The 19,264-nt window shown below is 41.7% G+C and overlaps 1 protein-coding gene across 1 annotated transcript; it reads left to right on the top strand.

Annotated features, from left to right (window-relative positions):
• The first annotated feature begins 121 nt into the window (after positions 1–121).
• duox2 (dual oxidase 2) lies at positions 122–18,514 on the top strand. Its single transcript, XM_068015151.1, has 9 exons — positions 122–205; positions 848–1,024; positions 1,571–1,628; positions 3,506–3,640; positions 4,844–5,057; positions 7,353–7,567; positions 14,106–14,278; positions 16,426–16,500; positions 17,487–18,514. The coding sequence occupies exons 2-8, from the start codon at positions 878–880 to the stop codon at positions 16,471–16,473; spliced, it is 990 nt and encodes a 329-aa protein (XP_067871252.1). The 5' UTR covers positions 122–205; positions 848–877; the 3' UTR covers positions 16,474–16,500; positions 17,487–18,514.
• Positions 18,515–19,264: the final 750 nt, after the last annotated feature.

Genomic DNA, 19,264 nt, shown 5'->3' with positions numbered 1-19,264 from the left:
TCAAAAATTCCCATCTTTTGTTGTTTTCCGATTACCTGACGCAAACAGCTGGATCCAAGCCGACATGAGATAAAACGGTGAGTATAAATAGGATGGGACTGGGGAGAGAGATTTGAACAAGGCACAGTTTGGTTTCAGATTTACTGTCACCGCAGGAAAGCGGGAATCAAAACCTCCAATCTCTCCAAACTAAATCCGCCTTACAGTGAGTAGACTATCACAACTTTTAATATATATCTGCTTTCTTGACTTTTGACTTGTCGAAAGCAAACTCTTGGATTAAAACAAGAGATATAGAGTTTGGTCCAAATTTTAAATGCTAGGGGCAGGGAGAACGAGCAAGATGAGTTAACTCAAGAATCTATTCGTTTTTCTTAAATCGAAATTCGTCAAATAATTCTTCATTTTTTTTAAAAAAAGAAAGAAAATCGGTGAAGATCAAAGATATTTTGTCTGTGGAAATAGGACTGCTGAGAACATGATAGAAAACAAAAAGAAGTAGTTTTTTTTTTAACTTTGAAGGACAGGAAATTGGCAGGATTGTGGGGAAACAGCAGGGCAGTGGGCTTCGTTACATAGAGCTTCAAAGAGCTAGCACAGGCACGATGGGCCGAATGCCCCCTTTTAGCGCTGTAAGCCTATTATTTTAATGTCATTTTCAGTCAAAACTCTAGAACATGATGGTGCCAATCGAATTTGGATGGTTGTAACATGAAATGCCATGTGCTTTTGTTCTGATTTTCTCTTTTAGTTGCCAAAGTATGTTTGTTTCCAAAAGCTTTGCACCTGCACAAATCTTGTCGCTTGTGCATCGCCCAGTAACATTTTTCTTTCTATCTCTCTGCAGTTGTCACAGCATCGCGAGCACTCACCAATCATGACTCTCTTCGACGGAATCAAACCATTTTATCCCCATCACAGAACCCCGTACATTTTCGCCATTTCGCTGCTTGTAGTGATCCTGGTGGTTCTAGTCTTCGCCTTAACATTTCTCATTATTCTCCCGGGTATCAGAGGGAAAGGGGTAAGTAAAGGAAGGGGCATTTCCCCCCCCCCCCTTTTTTTTTGCCGCTCTCAACACAAGCCCGCATCACATCAGCTGTAGATAGAAGTTTCAGATAACTTCGGGCCATTCTCATTTGAAACAACCCGAGACTTATTGTGTGCCATTTTACACCTGAGTTACGCCGCCGTGTCCGATGTTTACACCCGTGAGCCACAGAATATGCTGATTAGGTTGGGATGAAGACGGGTAGGAGGAGGCTTTTGTGGAGCATAAACAGCAGCACCGAGCAAATGGGCCCGAAATGGGTGAAATTCTATGTAACCGTTACGCCGACATTCCGCTCTGATTACCCGAGTTTTAATTTATAACTGCACGGTGCTGATCATTGCTATTTTAAAATTCACTCGTTTATCTGTTAACCATTGCCAAATTGGCGAAATTCAGGTTACCATTCAGCAAAACAAAATTCGCAATGTTTAAAGATCTATTAGTTCGACCAATGGAACTTTGTCAACAAAATGTTTTTCGTTTTAAAGTGAAATGTTGCTTGTCTTATTTTTGCAGAGGGTTTATGCGTTCTGTCGAGTAATTTTAAGTCTCTTCGTTGGAGTCGTCATTGTAGGTCTGTGTAACTTTTCTTCAAATAAAATAATACTGCATCGGTTGTGATGCAGAGTTCGCAAAAGAACTGGGGACACTATAGAAGTTGCTGTCGTATTTCTTTGTTAGGCGGTTTTTCAAGGGGTCTGCAGAGGTATAAACTTAATTCCCTATCCTAAGGGAGACGGTCCTCTGGAATGTGCTTCCCTAGAACCCTGGAGTGAGGATCGGGCAGGAGCAGATTAACGTGTCTCACACTCCACTTTCACCCCGTGCCCATCAGTGATTGCAGTCCCGGATTTGGACTGGAGTGGGACTTGTGTGTGTTACCGAGCTGCGCTGTCTTTCCACTGTGTGTTTTCTACAAACGCTTGACTGACATTGTAGTTTTTAAAAAAACCCCTCTGGTTTGTCAATTTCCAAAAAACTGCCATGGCATCTTGAAATTGAGCTGATGGCGGGTCCACGAGGATTTCCTTTGGTCACTTTGTAACTCGATTTAAAAATCCTCATCCTTGTGTTCAAATCCCTTCATGGCCCTTTGTCCTCCCTATAGCTGTAACCTGCTCCAGCTCGACAACCCTCCGAGATCTCTATGCTCCTCCATCTTTAACCTCTTGCTGCATTCCTGATTTTCTTCACTTCACCATTGGTGGGCCTGCCATTCAGGCCCTAAGCTCTGGAACTCACCCCCCCCCCCCCCCCCACCACCCCCACAAGCCTCACTGCCCCTGTCTTTCTCCTTTTAAAATGCGCCTTATAACCCAGCTCTTTGGCCAAGCAATTGGTCACCTGTCCAAACTTCTTCTTTGACTTGTGTCAATATTTGTCTAACTTCTATTGTGAATGTTTTTATCATGTTGAAGGCAGTAGATAAATGTATTGTTGTTGTACTAGCGGCACACTAAATGCAGTGGTAGGTTTTCCATGATTCACCAATATCCCAAACATAGGACAAAGGTTTCCTACATTCACTAAACCTAGTAAAGTGGTACACCCCAGGTTTATAAAATTACTATGGTAGAGCAACATGAAGATCTGCCCTCCCCAAACATCTCTTTTCAATACATCTATACCATACAGACAGCCAGCATGAACCTGATGGGTCAAATGGCATCTTTCTGTACTGTCACTGTTCTATGATTTTCACTTTAAAGAACTACACAGATACACCTGGGCCATACCAATTTCTGAGCAGTTGTGAAGGTAAAGGGTTTAATAGGTGCATTGGTTGTGTCCACGATCCAGTGACTTGAAGGTCCAATGCACATGTAATGCAAATAATGTGTTTTGTGAGTGCCTGAGTTGGGTTTTAATCTCACTCTACTTGACTAGGCATCTCCTCTGCACTATGTTTACATCGCTGAAGCATGGATTATACAGGATTGTAAATACACTAATATAGCCAATCAATATGACAGAGTGGCATGGGGTAGCTAGCATAGAGAATGGGAAGGCTTCATGAGAGTCAACATCCTGTAAAAGAAGCACCGATGGCAGGACTGCTGCTGGTCTTCGATGCTGTTGGTGTCACTTAATGAAAACCATGAAGGAATCGAGTCAGCTCCAAAAGAAAACACAGGCCAATAACATTCGCTCAGGGTGAATTGGAAACTTTAGCTTTCTGCAGAGAGACAGTTACTCATTTTAACGACCCAAATTGCCATGAATTTCTGAAACATTACATTTGAGAGCTAATTCTTGCTTCTAAATTCGAGGTTTTTAATTGTATGGATTAATTCCGATAGTCGAGAAATTAGTTGCCCAGGCACAGGTTTAATCCAATGTGATTTGTTGCGCTTCAAAAACAAGAGAAGACTTTTAATGTTTAGTTAAGGAAATCAGACACTTGTCAATGGAAGCACTAGAGATAACTAAGAATCATTATTCATTCTGTAGTGGTCAACTTTACTGGTGACTGGGAAGATGGATATGCCACAGTGAACACAACCTACAAGGCTTTCAGCAATGAAATAATCACTGCGAGAGTGGGGCTCCACATTGGACTGGCAGGAATCAATGTAACTCTGAAAGGTAAATTGCTGCTTTAATAGTTATTTTTTGGTTGTAAATTGGCAATAAATCTTGACTGCAGAAGTGGACTAGAATGGCATGTGGTGTATAGTTATTCCCTATTAAGTACACTGCATTATCAGAAAGGAGCAGGCACATTTCTGAAAGCTCAATTGGTGCAAAGTTTAAGACACTACCAATTTGCTATTGGACAGGGAAGTTATCATAGAGTCATATAACATTTACAGCACTGAACTAGGCCATTCAGCCCATTCAGTCCATGCTAGCTCACTGCAAGAACAATTTAGCTAGTCCCACTCTCCGTGGATTAAACAGTCCATAATTTTGAATTAAGACTAAATTGTTACTATAAACCGGTGGATAAATATCAATTGATGGCACAATATAATTTTCCATGGGGAATACACTGGTAAATAACAAAGTCAAGTCAATTAGAAAATCATTCATGTTGATTTCGGGTTCCATTATTCATCACTCATTGACAATGGTGCGGGTATTTCTGTAGTGAAAATTTCCTCCGATACCAATCTGGATGACCAGTCCCATTTGACAGGAGCAGCAATGCTCCAGTGACATGACAAATGCTTTCTGAAAGAACGTGCTTAGAATTTCACAGGAGATCGTCACAAATACATTTAAATTCTGTTGGCACAGTGGCGCAGTGGTTAGCACCGCAGCCTCACAGCTCCAGCGACCCGGGTTCAATTCTGGGAACTGCCTGTGTGGAGTTTGCAAGTTCTCCCTGTGTCTGCGTGGGTTTTCTCCGAGTGCTCTGGTTTCCTCCCACAAGCCAAAAGACTTGCATGTTGGTAGGTAAATTGGCCATTATAAATTGCCCCTAGTATGGGTAGGTGGTAGGGAAATATAGGGTCAGGTGGGGATGTGGTAAGAATATGGGATTAGTGTAGGGTTAGTATAAATGGGTGGTTGATGGTCGGCACAGACTCGGTGGGCTGAAGGGCCTGTTTCAGTGCTGTATCTCTCCAAACTATACCCTACTGAAGCTGACAAAACAAAAGAATGGGTGGTTCAACACAGATATAGCTAATACATTGACAATGATTTGCCAGTATCCTTTATGTAAAGAGTTTGGATTTTCATCTATTACAATGCCTGGGGATTTCTTTGTAACTATTGCTTTTGCCGTCTGCTATCTGTAACCTGGATTAACATGTGATGATACTTCATATTGTGTGCTTGCAGGGCTCCCTGTGAACCAGCTGAATGAAACCATAGACTACAATGAGAACTTTCTGTGGAGATTTAAGTTGAATTACAATGAGCAATATTACAAGGGACTTGACCGAGGCCTTCCACATCCAATTTTGTATATTGCAGAAAAGTTTATTAGAGAGAGCCCTTGTCTCGTTCAGGAACAGTACATGTTGTCCGGGCACTATGCAACAGCCATGATGTGGTAAGTAAGATGCATTAATGCATTTTAAATATCATTTGTAATGTATTTGAAGATGAGGGGGTTTTGTTAATTCAAGATCAACCATCCAGAACTTCCTATCCACCTGAACTCAGAATCAAGGCCAGCGGCCACTTATAAGCAAACAAATAGATTAAGGGTACAGTTGTGCAGTGACTATGGAGCCAAACTAGGAACTAAGGGTGTGAGTTCAAATCCAACCATAACAAAAATGTGAAACTGAATCTATACATCAAGTCATTAGTAGACTAACACCAGAAACTATCTGTGCAAGAAGCCAGATTGTCTTTAAAACCCAACTATTTCATCAATGTCCTTCAGGGAAGGGGAGCCATCACCTCTACCCAGTCCAGTATACATGATTGCCTCCTAATGCCCTGCCGAGTGGCCTCATTGTACAAGGGACAGTTAGTAGATGTGATGTGATACCCACGTCTCGACAGGAAATATTTACAAAAAAAAACATTGGAATGGAAAGCAGTGGGACAATATTTGTTCAGTTGACATTATGTAGTGACATTAAAATGAGTTTGTGGAGATTTCGGCTTTTGCTCTTTCTTGTGAAAACATCGAGCTGTTTACAATTCCATTAGATACTGAGCAAAGAAAATCTTCCAGATATATTACGCTGTCGCTACACATAGTAACCTGAGCAAATCTTTCCCCCTCCTTCCCAACCAATCGGGTACAGTAATGGATTACTGGACTAGCAGAGGCTTGGACTCATAATCCAGTGTTCATATCCCACTGTGGTAGTTTGAGAAGTTGAATCCAATTTTAAAAAAAAACAATTATCTGAAAATAAAAAGCTGTGTGGTCATGAAACTATTGGACTGTTCACAAATATCCTTTCGGGAAAATAAACTGCCAGCCTTTCCCATTTGACTCCATCCCACCGCCAATATGGATGACTTAAGTGCCCAATTGAAAGCCACTTAGTTGTGTCAAAGTGCTTTGCTTCAAGTCTCACTGACACCTTTTCAGGGCAATTAGGGATGGGGAATAAATGCCAGCAACAGCCGCATCCCAGACAGCAATTCAAACATATAAACTACAGAATCCTAGAGAGGTCTTTTCAAGTCATTAAGTTAACATTGAGGTATTGCAGTTTCCAAACAGGCAGTATCGTGGATGTTTGTGATCACTGTACTGTAACATGATAAAGAGCTGTATAAAGAATTCAGAATAAGGGCACAAAACCATTGAGTTATGAAGCAAGGCTAAGATTTAACATTTATTGTCATCATACAAAAGTGTGAGAGGTATGTGATATCAGCTTTCAAAACAAGAAAGGACATAATTACGGTAGATGTAGAAAGGCATTTGGCTCCAATCCAAAATGAAAGAAAACCAGAACAGGATTGTAAATTGAAAACTCAGCCAAAACTCTAGGGCTCAACTTATTGGAGCTGAAAAGGCTAAGGGGACCTCAAGCATGACCCTTTAAAAGTTTTTGAGAGTCTGAATAGTGAGAGATTATTTCCACTGGCCAATGGAGACATGAATTTAAGGTGAGTACCAGACACACAAGGGAGAGGTTTGAAGAAGGTTTTTTCCATACAAAGGGTTATTAGGCTATGGAATGCACTAATGTAAGTGGGCAATGAAGCTGAATCAATTGCAGCATTGAAGAGGGAGTCATTCAAATACTTCAGTATAACATATTAGTAGGTACAAGGAAAAAGCAGCAAAATGGGATTAAATAGTTAAAATCCAAAGCTGGAACTGACACAGGAACAATGAACAAAATAGCTCTATTCTGTGTTAAAATTTCTACCATCTTATTATCCTAATTAGGAGCTAAACTTAAGGAGAGTCTTTATACCGAAACTATTTGAGTTGTGGAATAGACAATCACTAGACCAGATGATTTTTTATTGCTCAGATCCACTCAGAAAAATGTATGTGCAATTTATGCTAAATTGAAGTGCTTGGGCAACAATACAGAGCCAATGTAAAAAATTGTGGCTATGTCCAAGATGCTTCATTATGAAAAATCATTTGCCTTAACTGTCTGCATGCAGAGTGGACAATTGGCTCAGCTGAAGCATGTAAAAGAAAGTCTGCTAGATATCCAAAATGTGGAGAAACTGATTTCAGGATAGGAGTGGGACAGTTTGAGGAAGGAGATCTAGGTTCTGGAAGAGCTGAATGCTAGTTGGCTACATTCCTATCTTATTAAACAAAGGAAAGTAACATTAACTGAAGTGGAATGAACATTAGAGGTACAGAAGACGTCCGTTCTTCAAAATTTGTGAATTGTTCTTTCTGTTTTAGGGTGGCGTTATGTGTCTGGCTCGTCGCTAATATTCTCTTCTCCATGTCAACAATTGTGTACGGAGGTTACATGGCTTTGGTGACAGCTCTGTTCATGATCTTTGGAGTCATCGCATTTGCCACTACACGGAATGTCTCTCAATGCATTATTCAGTTTGGTCCAACGACACTAAAGACTAGTCTGAGTGCTTCTTTCTGGCTGACATTAGCAACAGGTAAGTATAGGGACACTGTGTTGTAGAATATAGAAGGCACGCAATGAACTGGTCTGAAGAAACAAGACCTGCACTTATATCAGGATAAATTTTCTGCTTTCGAGCTTCCAGTGTGAAAGCTGGCCTGCTGGGGTTGTGTATCAGGAAATGACACCAACAAAGCCCCTGAGTGTTTGTCCTGTAAAACGAATGGATGGAAAATCAGGGGCTCCTCACCTACAATTTTCTGATTGGCAATAAGGATACAGCATCAAATCAGATTGATTAGTCTGCAGTATAACTTCAGTCTACTGACTATAGCATAGATCTCAGGTTGGTAACTGCAGCCTAAATATGACAATATCAGTGAAAATAGCAGAGTTTTTGCAACGCTTTGATGTTAATTGACCCAAAGCAAGAAAAAGTTAAGGACGGAGAAAAATGGTTCAGCCCTTGAAACCCATCCCTCTTGCACTTTGACTCTTTCAGACTAGCATCCAGCTCTGTTTTGAACTCTCCTCAAGTTGGCTCCCCTGCACGGAAGATTCACCAACCCCCAAATCAGCAGATTTATCAAATTCATAAATTTGGTGTTTCTGAACCAACACTGGGAAAAAAAATGACCATGAAAACTGCAAATTTTTCGCAAAAAGCCAACTGGTTCACTAATCATCTTCAAAGATGTGAATCAGCCAGCCCAACTGGTCTGGGCCTACACATGCTCTAGTTCCACACAATGTAGTTAACACTTAATGCCCTCAGGGCACAGAAAGTCTTTCAGGTCTTTCGTATTGGCAACACAAGTCTGAATTTCACTTTGCTGAAACAGATGGAGGTGCGGCCAGAGTGTTAAATAAATTTTTAGTTTTAATTTTGAATGAATGAAAAATCCAAATCCCAATTACAAATGAGTAGAATCAGATTAAGGAAAGTTAGAACCACAGTCACTCCAAGACAATTCTATTCCCTATTTTACGGCAGTTTTGGGTATTTTATATTGTCATGCTAGGCCCCCACCTGCCAAGAATGAGGCACATTAATTTTGTCATGAACATTGATTTTAAACTGTTACTGGAGTGAAGAAAGGACTTGTTAAACAGATCAGCTGTGGCTGGAAATACATTTGCATATTAACAGACGGTGTTTGAAAGGACAAAGCAGCCATTTCCTGACACATTCAATCCACAATGGACTTTTGATCACCAGACGTTGAAGGTGGGGGAGCTCGCATTCCAGGTTGACTGTTAAGATGGCCAAATACACAAACGGATATGGTCAAACCATCTAATCACATGACTAACCTGCTGGGCAACCTGAGTGTTTTTGAATTTGTACAAACAGTTTGGACAGAAAGCAGAATGCTCCTAGACTGAGAAGATCTGTCCTGGCTGGCTTACCACAGCATCGCCAGTCTGTCTGCTCCCATCTCTTTCTCAAAAGCCTCTGAATCCAACGAAGACACATGAACCTCAAGAGAGAAAAGACTCCTAAAGCGAACAAAGTTTAAGAAGAATAATGGGCCCCAATGAAAAGCAAGATCTACCTACAATCAAGGACCCTACAGTGAGCTCAAAGAACCGTTACAAAAACTCTTCGGATATTGCCTCAAACTTTTCCACTTTATTTTTCTTCTGCTCTTTTCTGTCTCTATTTGCATGTGTGTATCGAGTATGCATGCTAGTGTGGGCGCGTTGTGTATCCATAGGCATTAACCAAATTAGAGTTTAAGTTTAATAAATTTCAACTTTTCTTCTTTAAACCTAAGAAAGCCTGTTAGTGCTGGTTTCTTTGCCTTATAATTGGAAAGCAGTGAACAAGGACTCACCAAGGGGGAGCTAAAACACAGTATGTTTAAAATTAAACCCTGTTATGATAAGACCAGGTGAAGGCTGAAAGGGAAACCTAGACCTCTTTCTCACCTGGTCAGAACAGAAATTTGGGTGCTAGCATTCGGAATTGACCCACAGGCAAATGAGAGAAATTGGAAGTGGGAAGCCAAATTGTTCCCGATCAAAAAAAGAGCAAGACTTCAATACAGGTTTTCTTGTGGTCAGTCTGCAACTGAAGCTAGCAGCTTTCCAAGCCAGGGTGAAGTAACTTGAGATAAGTTAAAAGCAGTGTCTATGGAGGAGTTGATGAAAATGGCTGAGCAGTGTGGGATCACTGAACGTGGCAAGGCTAGGAAGTCTGAACTCCTAAGGCTAGTGGCCAACCATTTTTCCCTTGAATCTGAAGAAGCAGAAACAGGGTTCGAAGCAGACTCCCTCAGGGGATTGTTAGCAAAGGTACAATTGGAACAGAGTAAACTTGAATTTGAGGGGAGAGAGAGAGAAAGACAGGAGAGGGAGAGAGAAAGAATATTCCGGAAGGAATGCGAAGAAAAAGAACTGAAGTGGCTAGAGTTAATTAGGAGGTGACAGAGTAACCCTAGTGAAAGCATGGCCAATATGGAGGAGCATAATTCAGGGCTGGGTACAACATTGTTAAAACTAACTCAACTAATTCCAAAATTCAATGAGGAGGTTATGGAGGCATTTGTTGTGTCCTTTGAGAAACTGGAAAGGCAGCTAAAATGACCAGCTGAGGCCTGGCCTCTTTTACTACAAAGCTAGTTAACTGGAAAAACCCATGAGGTTTATTCCCTGTTGCCAGATGAGTGTTCGGCAAATTATGAACCGACCAAAAATGTTATCCTCGGGGCATATGAGTTGGTACCCAAAGTCTATCGCCAAAAGTTTAGAACCCTCAAGAAGTAAGCTAATCAAACTGATCTGGAGTTGGAAAGAAGCAAGCAACTGACTTTTGACCAGTGGCCGAGGGCTCTTAAAGTACAGCTCAGCTATGAGAATCTCAGAATCTTCAAATTCTGTTGGAGGAATTTAAAAACTCTCTTCCATTCTCCATAAAGACCCATGTAGAGGAGCAGCGGGTCCAGAGAGCCCGGCAAGTGGTGGTTCTGGCTGATGAGTTTGCTTTAATTTCTAAGTCGGTTTCCCAGGGAGAACCATTCCTAGTCGCCCCCTCAAATCTGAAAGAGACGAAGGATAGGAAGGTGATAGGAGCCACAGCAGTCCTGGGAGAGAAAGGAAAGCAGGAGACACAAGGAGCCCTCTCCTAGCCAAAAGAGAAGGTGCTGTGAGCAAGAGTGAGACCCGGAGACCTATGTGCTTCTTTTGTAATAAAGCAGGGCATTTAAGAGCAGACTGCTGGAAACTGAAGGGAAAACCTGTAGAGTTATTCAGGGCATACCCACTCAGTGATAACGGGGACCTGATGGAAATCACAGCAGAACAAGCTGTGGCTTTAACTGCAGTAAGAGTGAGACCCAGGAAGTCTACCGCAGCAAGTGCAGGAAAATTTAATGGGATTCCTGAAGGTTATCAGGGTTTTGTGTCTGAAGGGAGAGTAACCCCATACCCCTCGAGTGGGGCAAGCAAGCCTATAGTAATCCTCAGGGACACAGGGGCCACTAGATCCCTTTTGCTGGGAATAGGCCTGACCTTTCCCCCAGAGAGTGCAGTGAACACCAGAATGATGGTGAATAGTATTGGAGGGCAGTGTATGCCTGTACCTGTACACCGGGTGCACCTGGAGTGTGACCTAGTTTTGGGACCAGTGACCGTAGGAATTGTCCCTAGTTTGCATATGAATGGGGTTGACCTGCTCCTAGGTAATGATCTGGTAGGGGCGAAGGTAGTAGCCCTCCCAATAGTGAAAGAAAGACCGCAGGATGTCAGAGAGACAGGGCAGTGGTGGGAGATGGACCCCTGCAGTTCCTCTGAATGTGTAGTGGATCAGGCCATGATCAAACCAGCTCCCCCAGGGGAGACTGAATTGGCACTACAGGCAGAAGACCAGGTCTGTCTGTCCGAGACTTTCTTTGGAAAGTTAGGAGACCCAGGGAATGAATTAAATGGATTTTCCTAGCTGAGGCTCAGCAAACCGACCCAGTATTGCAAGAGTTAGCACAGGCTGCCCAGTCTGGAAGTGAAGCAGAGGGAGTCCCTGATTGCTACTTGTTACGACCAGGTGAGAAAGGTGTCTTGGGGTCTTTTGCTGTCTTCACCTGGTCTTATTGTAACAGGGTTTGATCTTAAATCCACTGTGTTTTGAGCTCCCACTTTGTGGATCCTTTTTCACAACTTTCCAATTATAAGGCAAAGAAATGAGCACAAACAGGCTCTCTTTGGTTTAAAGACGATGAAATTTATTAAACCTTAAACTTAAACTCTAATATGGTTCACACCTACAGCACGTTAGCATGCACACGCAATGTAACATGCAGATAGGGACAAAAAGATAAGTAGAACAGTTTGAGGCAATATCTTGCTACTGTTTCTCGAGCTCGCTGTAGTCCTTGATTGAAGATATGGTCTTACATTTCGTTGGGGCCCAATAGTCTTCTTAAAACCTTGTTCACGTAGGAAGCCTTTCTCTCTTTGAGTTTAAATGTCTTCACAAGATTCAGTTCCGTGGGAAAGAGATGGAGGCAGGCAGATAGGAGAGGAGATGTTCTCAGTCCGTGAGCACACGACGTTCTGTTCTAATCCTTTGATGAGAGTTCAAATTTTTTTTTTAACTCCCAGATTGCTCAGCAGAGTAGTCATGTGACTAGCTCCTTATATGAACAGTCTCTTCAAAATCCTTTGGAAGTTCAAATTCTCTGCAACAGCCAGTTAATCATGTGAGTAAAACTGGTCTCACCACTTCTGTGTATTGGGGAAGTAACTACTGGGTCCCTTTCGTTCCAACGCTGCTAGTTCTATGCAAATATCCTTCCAGTCAGGGTCGTGCAATTTTAAGTTTTTGTTCATGTGGCGAAATAATTTGTGCCTCAGTCTCGGCAGGTGGCACCTCCACATCCAGGGGAAATGCGACTTGAATAAAATGGTGCATTTCATTACAGAGTTTGAGAGAAATATAAGATACAGAAATAAACCATGCATTTCTCTCATTCATTTCCAGTCATTCACCAATCTTGAAGCTCATTAAAAATGGTCTGTTCTGGGTGCCAGGGATGCTTTAATTTCTCCCTTTTTTTCCTCAGGAGAGTTAGTAGGGGGTGCAGGTCTGTCCTGAACTCCCTGATTCATGCAAAGACCTTTGGCTTCAGATTTTATTGCAACATATAAACCAGACTGATTTCCTCTGACTGTGGGGTAGGAGTCTCTGTTACTCTCCCCTTTGTTCTTTGGGACGCTCCTACTGCAGGTATTTGTGCAGACTTAACTGCATTCTCCTGTGACACTTCGACTAGGTGAGGCATTACCCTCACGGTTTCTCTGACCCCTAGAGGTCTCGCTTTTTCTCTGCATGTTCCTGTAAATGCTGTTAGCAACTCTGGTGGGGTGCTTCTAGAGTGTGCATTCACATAGGAGGATGTGAGGTCTAACTTTTCACATTTTTCAGGGTTGGTCGATCTAACAGTAAGGGTTTTCATTCAGGATTCTTCCCAGACTTCCTTTAACCTGCCATCTTGGTCACTTTTGCCCCTTCTCTTTCTAAACATTTGCCAGCCACGTGCCTGCCTGTCCCCTTTTGTTCTCAGCGGGGATCCCTTGCAGTTCACTAGCCCTGTGCTGGACGATCCTCCTAAACCTACAGGACTTAGGCAGGAGTGTCCTTTGGGACAAAGGGGAGATTAGCAAAGAATCCTCCCCCACAGTCAGAGAAAAGAAAACCACCCAGCCCCTAAAGTCAAAAGCCTTTGCATGGCTCAGCAAAGCACTGAAAGAGAGTTCAGGATAGCCCTACCCACTACTACTCTCTGAAAAAAAAATTACCTCAGCAGGAACAAAGACCCTAGGCAGCCATGGAAATGGGCAAATGGAAGAGTAACTTCCCCCAAAAAAGAACTACAGGTTTATTGGGATGCCAAAAAAGGGGCGATTTTAATAAGTTTCAGGATTTGTGAATGAATGAGAGAAATGCATGTTTTTATCTGTATCTTGTATTTTTCTCTTGACCATTTTAATGAAATGCACCTTTTCTCAAATCGCATTTTATTCCGTTGGGTGTGGAGGTGTCAAGCTAGGCCCCTACCTGCCGAGAATGAGGCACATTAATTTATTTTTTAAAGAGATACAGCACTGAAACAGGCCCGTTGCAGTGATAGAGCAAGATGATCATGGTGACCTAACCTACTGTGTTACTGAGCACCAGGTTGTGTGTTGAGACTCGGGATTCCTTGAACATTGGCTTTAACGTTGACAGCAGTGGGGGCAAGGGACGAGGGAGCCCAATAGTGGGAGAAGAATGTGGCAAGACCAGGAGCACGAAGGCCAGATTGACTGACTGCCTGGTAGGTGGGAGTACAAATTTAACTGCAAAAGGCCTCAGCTGGGGACCCATGTGGGTGCTCTCCAGCAGTGGGCTAAGAGGTTGGGAAGATGGCGGGTTGGAGCCGGGAGGGTAGAATTCTTTAAATTTTAACCGCTCCCATGCGTCATTCCCATTGGGCAGGAGAGAGTTAAAATTGGGGCTATTACATTCCCAATTTCTACTAACTGCAGGTTTGGAAAGTGCACCAAATAACAGATTCCTTTCCTCTTTAATCTAGCATTGCTGTGCTTTGTTATTGGAGTAATTGTAATCATTATGGATCACTTTGTCCCCGAGAAACTGAGAACATTCTTCTTGCTGAACGGAGAGGGTGACGATGATGATGAAATGCATGGTGGATTAATTAACCATAGCTTTACTGATGATTATGGAGATGCTCTATATTTAAAGGTACGTTTAAAAATAGAGAGTACGGCAGATACACGACTTATTTTAATTACACGTTTTCTTTCTTTCTCTTAAATGCTGCTTTCTAAGAACGTCACTCCATCCTACGTAAGCTTCAAGCATGGCTGCTAGTGTGAGCAGAAGGTCAGGACATTTTCCCTAGATAAGGATGGATAAAATATTATTATACAGGTAATAATGTGTTCTATAAAGGTAATAAAATATCATGAAGAGATCACTGGCTAGTATGATTTAAAAACTGCGGAGGACCAAATTTTTTTATCTGTCACGAAATAACACCTTCACGAGAATTGAATTTTATAATTTCCTTGCATCAAGTGTCATGCAGGCCCCCACCTGCCAAGAAAGAGGCATATTAATTTCACCACATGGACATTAAACTTCAAATTGTTGCTGGGGGAAAAAAGAGGGCCTAGTACAAGGAATTGCCAGGCCCTTAGCCGGAAAGACATTTTTGCATACTAGCAGACAGTGTTGGAAAAAGGAACCAGTCCCTGCTCCCAATATGCAGAACGAACGTGGTCAGACCAGTTTAGTCACCTGACTAACGGCTGTTGCAGGAATTTGAACTTGCCACAGAGTTTTGAACTGGACAGAAAAGACCTCTCCTGGCTGGCTCACCACAGCCTCTCCTGTCTGCTCTCATCTCTTTCTCACCAGCTTTGGAATCCATTGAAGACACATGAACCCCAAGAGAGAAAAGTCTCCTTCAGTGAACAAGGTTTAAGAAGAATACTGGGCCCCAATGAAAAGCAAGAATTACTTACAAGCAAGAACTTCCTATAAAAGGACTCTGCAGTGAGCTTTAAGCACAGTAACAAGAAACTCTTCAGATATTGCCTCAAACCTCTCCACTTTGTTTTTCTTCTGCTCTTTTCTGTCTCTATTTGCATGTGCATATCGCGTATCTATGCTAGTGTGGGGCGCTGCGTTTATTCGTAGGCGCTAACCGAATTAGAGTTTAGGTTTTAATAAATTTCACTTTTCTTCTTTAAACCTAAGAAAGCCTGTTTGTGCTCATTTCTTTGGCTCAATATTGGAAAGTGGTGAACAAGGATTCACCAAAGGGGGAGCTCAAAACACAGTGTGTTTAAAAATAAAACCCTGTTACAGTAAGACCAGGTGAAGGCTGAAAGGGACATCTAGACACCTTTCTCACCTGGTCATAACACAAGAAATCCTCACTGTGTTGAGGAGTAATGGATTCTTTAGAGGAAGGGTTACGAACCTTTGGAATTCTCTACCCCAGAGGGCTGAGAATCTTCATTCATTGATCATATTCAAGACTGAGATCGATTTAGATTTTGAGCCCTAAGGGAATGAAGGGATATGGGAAAAGGGTGGGAAAGTGGAGTTGAGCGGTGATCTTACTAAATGGCAGATCAGGCTCAAGGGGCTATATGGCCTATTCCTGCTCTTCTTTCTGATGTTTTTATATAATATCCAGGTTATTCCGCAAGGAAAGGAGTATTGAAAGCCTTTGGCAATAGAAACTCAAATTTTTAACAGATATTAGTGCTCCCTATGATGTAATCTAGTCACAATGTGGCCATCTATCATCCAAAAATGTCATTAAGTAAGTCAACCGATGATAAAACACAAAAGGAATTTTGCATGAACCCATTGAACAATGAGCTATTGTCTTTGATTTGGGGTAGGGGAGAATCCAAAGTTACTTCTGAATATGACCTAGGCTGATATTTAAAAAATACTTCCTCTTCCCTTTGCCCCACCATTGGCAGCCTTGCCTTCATCTATCTAGGTCCAACTCAAAATCCATACATCTCCAAACCTCTCGCCCTGCCTCTAAGACATTCCTTAAAACGCACATCTTTGACCAAGCTTTTGATTGCTTCTCCTAATAGCCACTTCTTCAGCTCCATGGCTCTATGAAGCACCTCGGGCAATTTTCTACATTTAATGGGGCTAGAAAAATGCAGGTAGCTGTTATTATTTCTGACCTCCATCAACTGCTGTGTAATATCATTGTAAAAGAGATTTATTTCATTAAACATGCTATAACCTGTGTCACTATAGGTTGATTCACCGATAATGAATTCCAGTCTTCTATCGGCCCTTCTAATGTTGCTTTGATAAGTATTAATTATTTTCAAACCTTTTTATTCCAGGAAAGGAAAAATAGTTTTAACAACAAGGACTTTGTTGTTGATACCTAAAGATGAGGATGCCATTGAAACTGAAAGGTAAATTATACATCTAGTTGAAATGTAATCATTTCAAGCCAATTTTATAGGTTGCCATAGTTTTTAGTTAACACGGTGATAAGAGTTACTGTTCCAGAATGAAAGGATCCAGATTTGCATCTGTAATTTTACATTGACGACCAAGTCTCAATCTCAGACAAGTTTGAGGGGGAAAAAAGACTTACATTTATATAGCTCCTTTCACTACCTCAGGGCACCCTAAAGTACTTTACAACTAATGAAGTGCTTATGAAGTGTTGCAAGGTAGGAAATGTGGCAACCAATTTGTGCACAGCAAGCTCCCACAAACAGCAATATGATAATGACCAGCTAATCTGCTTTAGTGATGTTGGTTGAGGGATAAATATTGGCCAGGACACCAGGGAGAACTCCCCTACTCTTCTTAGAAATAGAGCCATGGGATTTCTTGGGTCCTCCTGAGAGAGCAGACGGGGCCTTAGGTTAAGGTCTCATCTGAAAATTGGCACCTCTGACAGTGCAGCACTCCCGCAGCACTAGATTTTGTGTACTCTGGAGTCTCTGCAGTGGGACGAGGGCCTACAATCATCTGACTCGGAGGCAACTTCGCTATCTACCATGCCATGACTAGGATATCGGTGGGAAAGAGGCACAGATTCCATCCACCTATTTGGCTATATAACCAATGAGGTAAAAAAAAAATCCTCTCTTGCCACATGTGACAATCTCTTAAATGTTTGACACTTTCCCATTTCAGTCTTCCCACATAAATTACAACATTCGTTTGGAGCAAAAGAAAATTTTCAGAAACGTGCTCATGAGATCACAACCCATATCGATCAGAGGAATTCCTACCTCACTGATATCTGTGCTTATTCAGGATGGAAAGGGAGTAAGAGAGAGATAAAGCATTTGAGTATCGTAAAATGGTGCTAAGGAGATGCAAATCATTTAGCAGAAATGTTCCATTGTTTGTGAATGAATGCTTCCTTCTGTTGATTTTGTAGGATTTACGTTCAACACTCGGCTCATTCAATAATGCAACTGCTCCATTGGGCAATTACTGAAGGATGTCAACATTCAACCCTGTATGTGATTTACTTTTAAAGAAGGACTGTTTTTTTAGATTCTTCTGTGAATTGGCAGCCTAGCGCCAGGGGCCAACACTACACCATTGAATGTGAGCACAGGCTTGCATTCCTTGTGGAAGATTTGATGATGCAGTAGCCTTTCACTGCACCTTGTGCTAAAGTTCTGAAGTTGAAAGACTTGGAGCAACAGGAGAATCCTGACTGCCAAGAGGGACTAATCATTCATAATCAGACTTCAGTCATTATTCTGCAGCTAAACAATGGCAATGTGTTCATGTGTGAAATCAGGCAAAGGGCGCGCTGAACTGTGGGATACAAGACCAATGCACTTTAATAGGTTAGTGTTAGGATTCCTAATGAACACCTAGCAGTGGGAGTTTTCAATTCAGGAGCAAACAGACAATAAGACTTTTTCTTTCTTTTGATTTTAGAACTAAGCTGTAGTTATGTGTATAGATGTGTTTTTATGTATTTAAATTATTAACACCGCCGCTATTATCAACCTGGAAATGCTGTTTGTGATTTGGCAGATGATGTTTTAACACGTCTAAGACATTCCTCTATCCGCCATTTAGGACAGTGATTAGCCCATCATCAACATAACTTCTAGGTTCATATCTGTGATATGGAATATTGGGGATTGTGTCTCAATTGGGGCTTCCCAGGCAAGGGAATTGCACTCAGGGACTGTTGTTCTGGAAATCAAGGGCCCACAGTCCTTGATTTTCCCTCCATGGCAGAAACTCAGACTATGGTCCCATTTTCTGATTTCATTGGGAAAACCCGATGATTAAATCGGCCCTAACATTCATTGGTGGATCAAAACACGTATCATGATTGCCATATGTTGTTGCGAAGACTGGATGTACAGTACAAGACTGTTAGATATTTTAAAGAAATAAATATGATGGGGAAGGTGCATTCCTCTCCTCACTATGTGTGTACACACGTTCGTGGAAATGTCTTCAGCCAATATTCCTAGCAAAATGCTAAACATGGGAAGTTGTCTATCTATCATGTCAGTACACATAGGGAGTAAAGATGTGTCCCACTCAATATAAATATAGTACCAAGTGATACATGATTGGCAGCAAAGTTCCATTTACATTCTTTGCAAAATGCTCTCAATTTCATATTTATTAATTGAAAATAAATGAGATGACTTGGATGGGTTCATTTGTTTCTTCCAATGTTTATGCAGGAGGAAACAAGGAAAATTGAATTTAGGGAACACTTAAGTCATGAACAACAACTTGCATTTATATAGCACCTTTCACGTAAAATGCCCCAGCTGTGCTTCACAGGAGTGTCATCAAATAAAGATTGACGTGAGCTAAATATTAAGACAGGTGATCAAACATTTGGTTGAAGAGATAGGTTTTAAAGTAAAAGCAAGAAATGTTGGAACCACTCAGCAGGTCTGGCAGCATCTGTGGAAAGAGAAGCAGAGTTAACGTTTCGGGTCAGTGACCCTTCTTCGGAACTAGCAAATATTAGAAATGTCAAAGGTTATAAGCAAGTGAGCCGGGGGTGGGGCAACAGATAACAAAGGAGAAGGTGTAGATTGGACAAGGCCACATAGCTGACCAAAAGGTCGTGGAGCAAAGGCAAACAATATGTTAATGGTGTGTTGAAAGACAAAGCATTAGTACAGATAGGGTGTTAACGAACTGAAGATTGAACAGCAGCAAGTA

This window comes from Heterodontus francisci, chromosome 35 (assembly GCF_036365525.1).
Source record: "Heterodontus francisci isolate sHetFra1 chromosome 35, sHetFra1.hap1, whole genome shotgun sequence".
Classification (NCBI taxonomy): Eukaryota; Metazoa; Chordata; class Chondrichthyes; order Heterodontiformes; family Heterodontidae; genus Heterodontus; species Heterodontus francisci.
The sequence above is the reverse complement of the archived record's forward strand: the minus strand, read 5'-3'. Positions and strand labels throughout refer to the sequence as shown.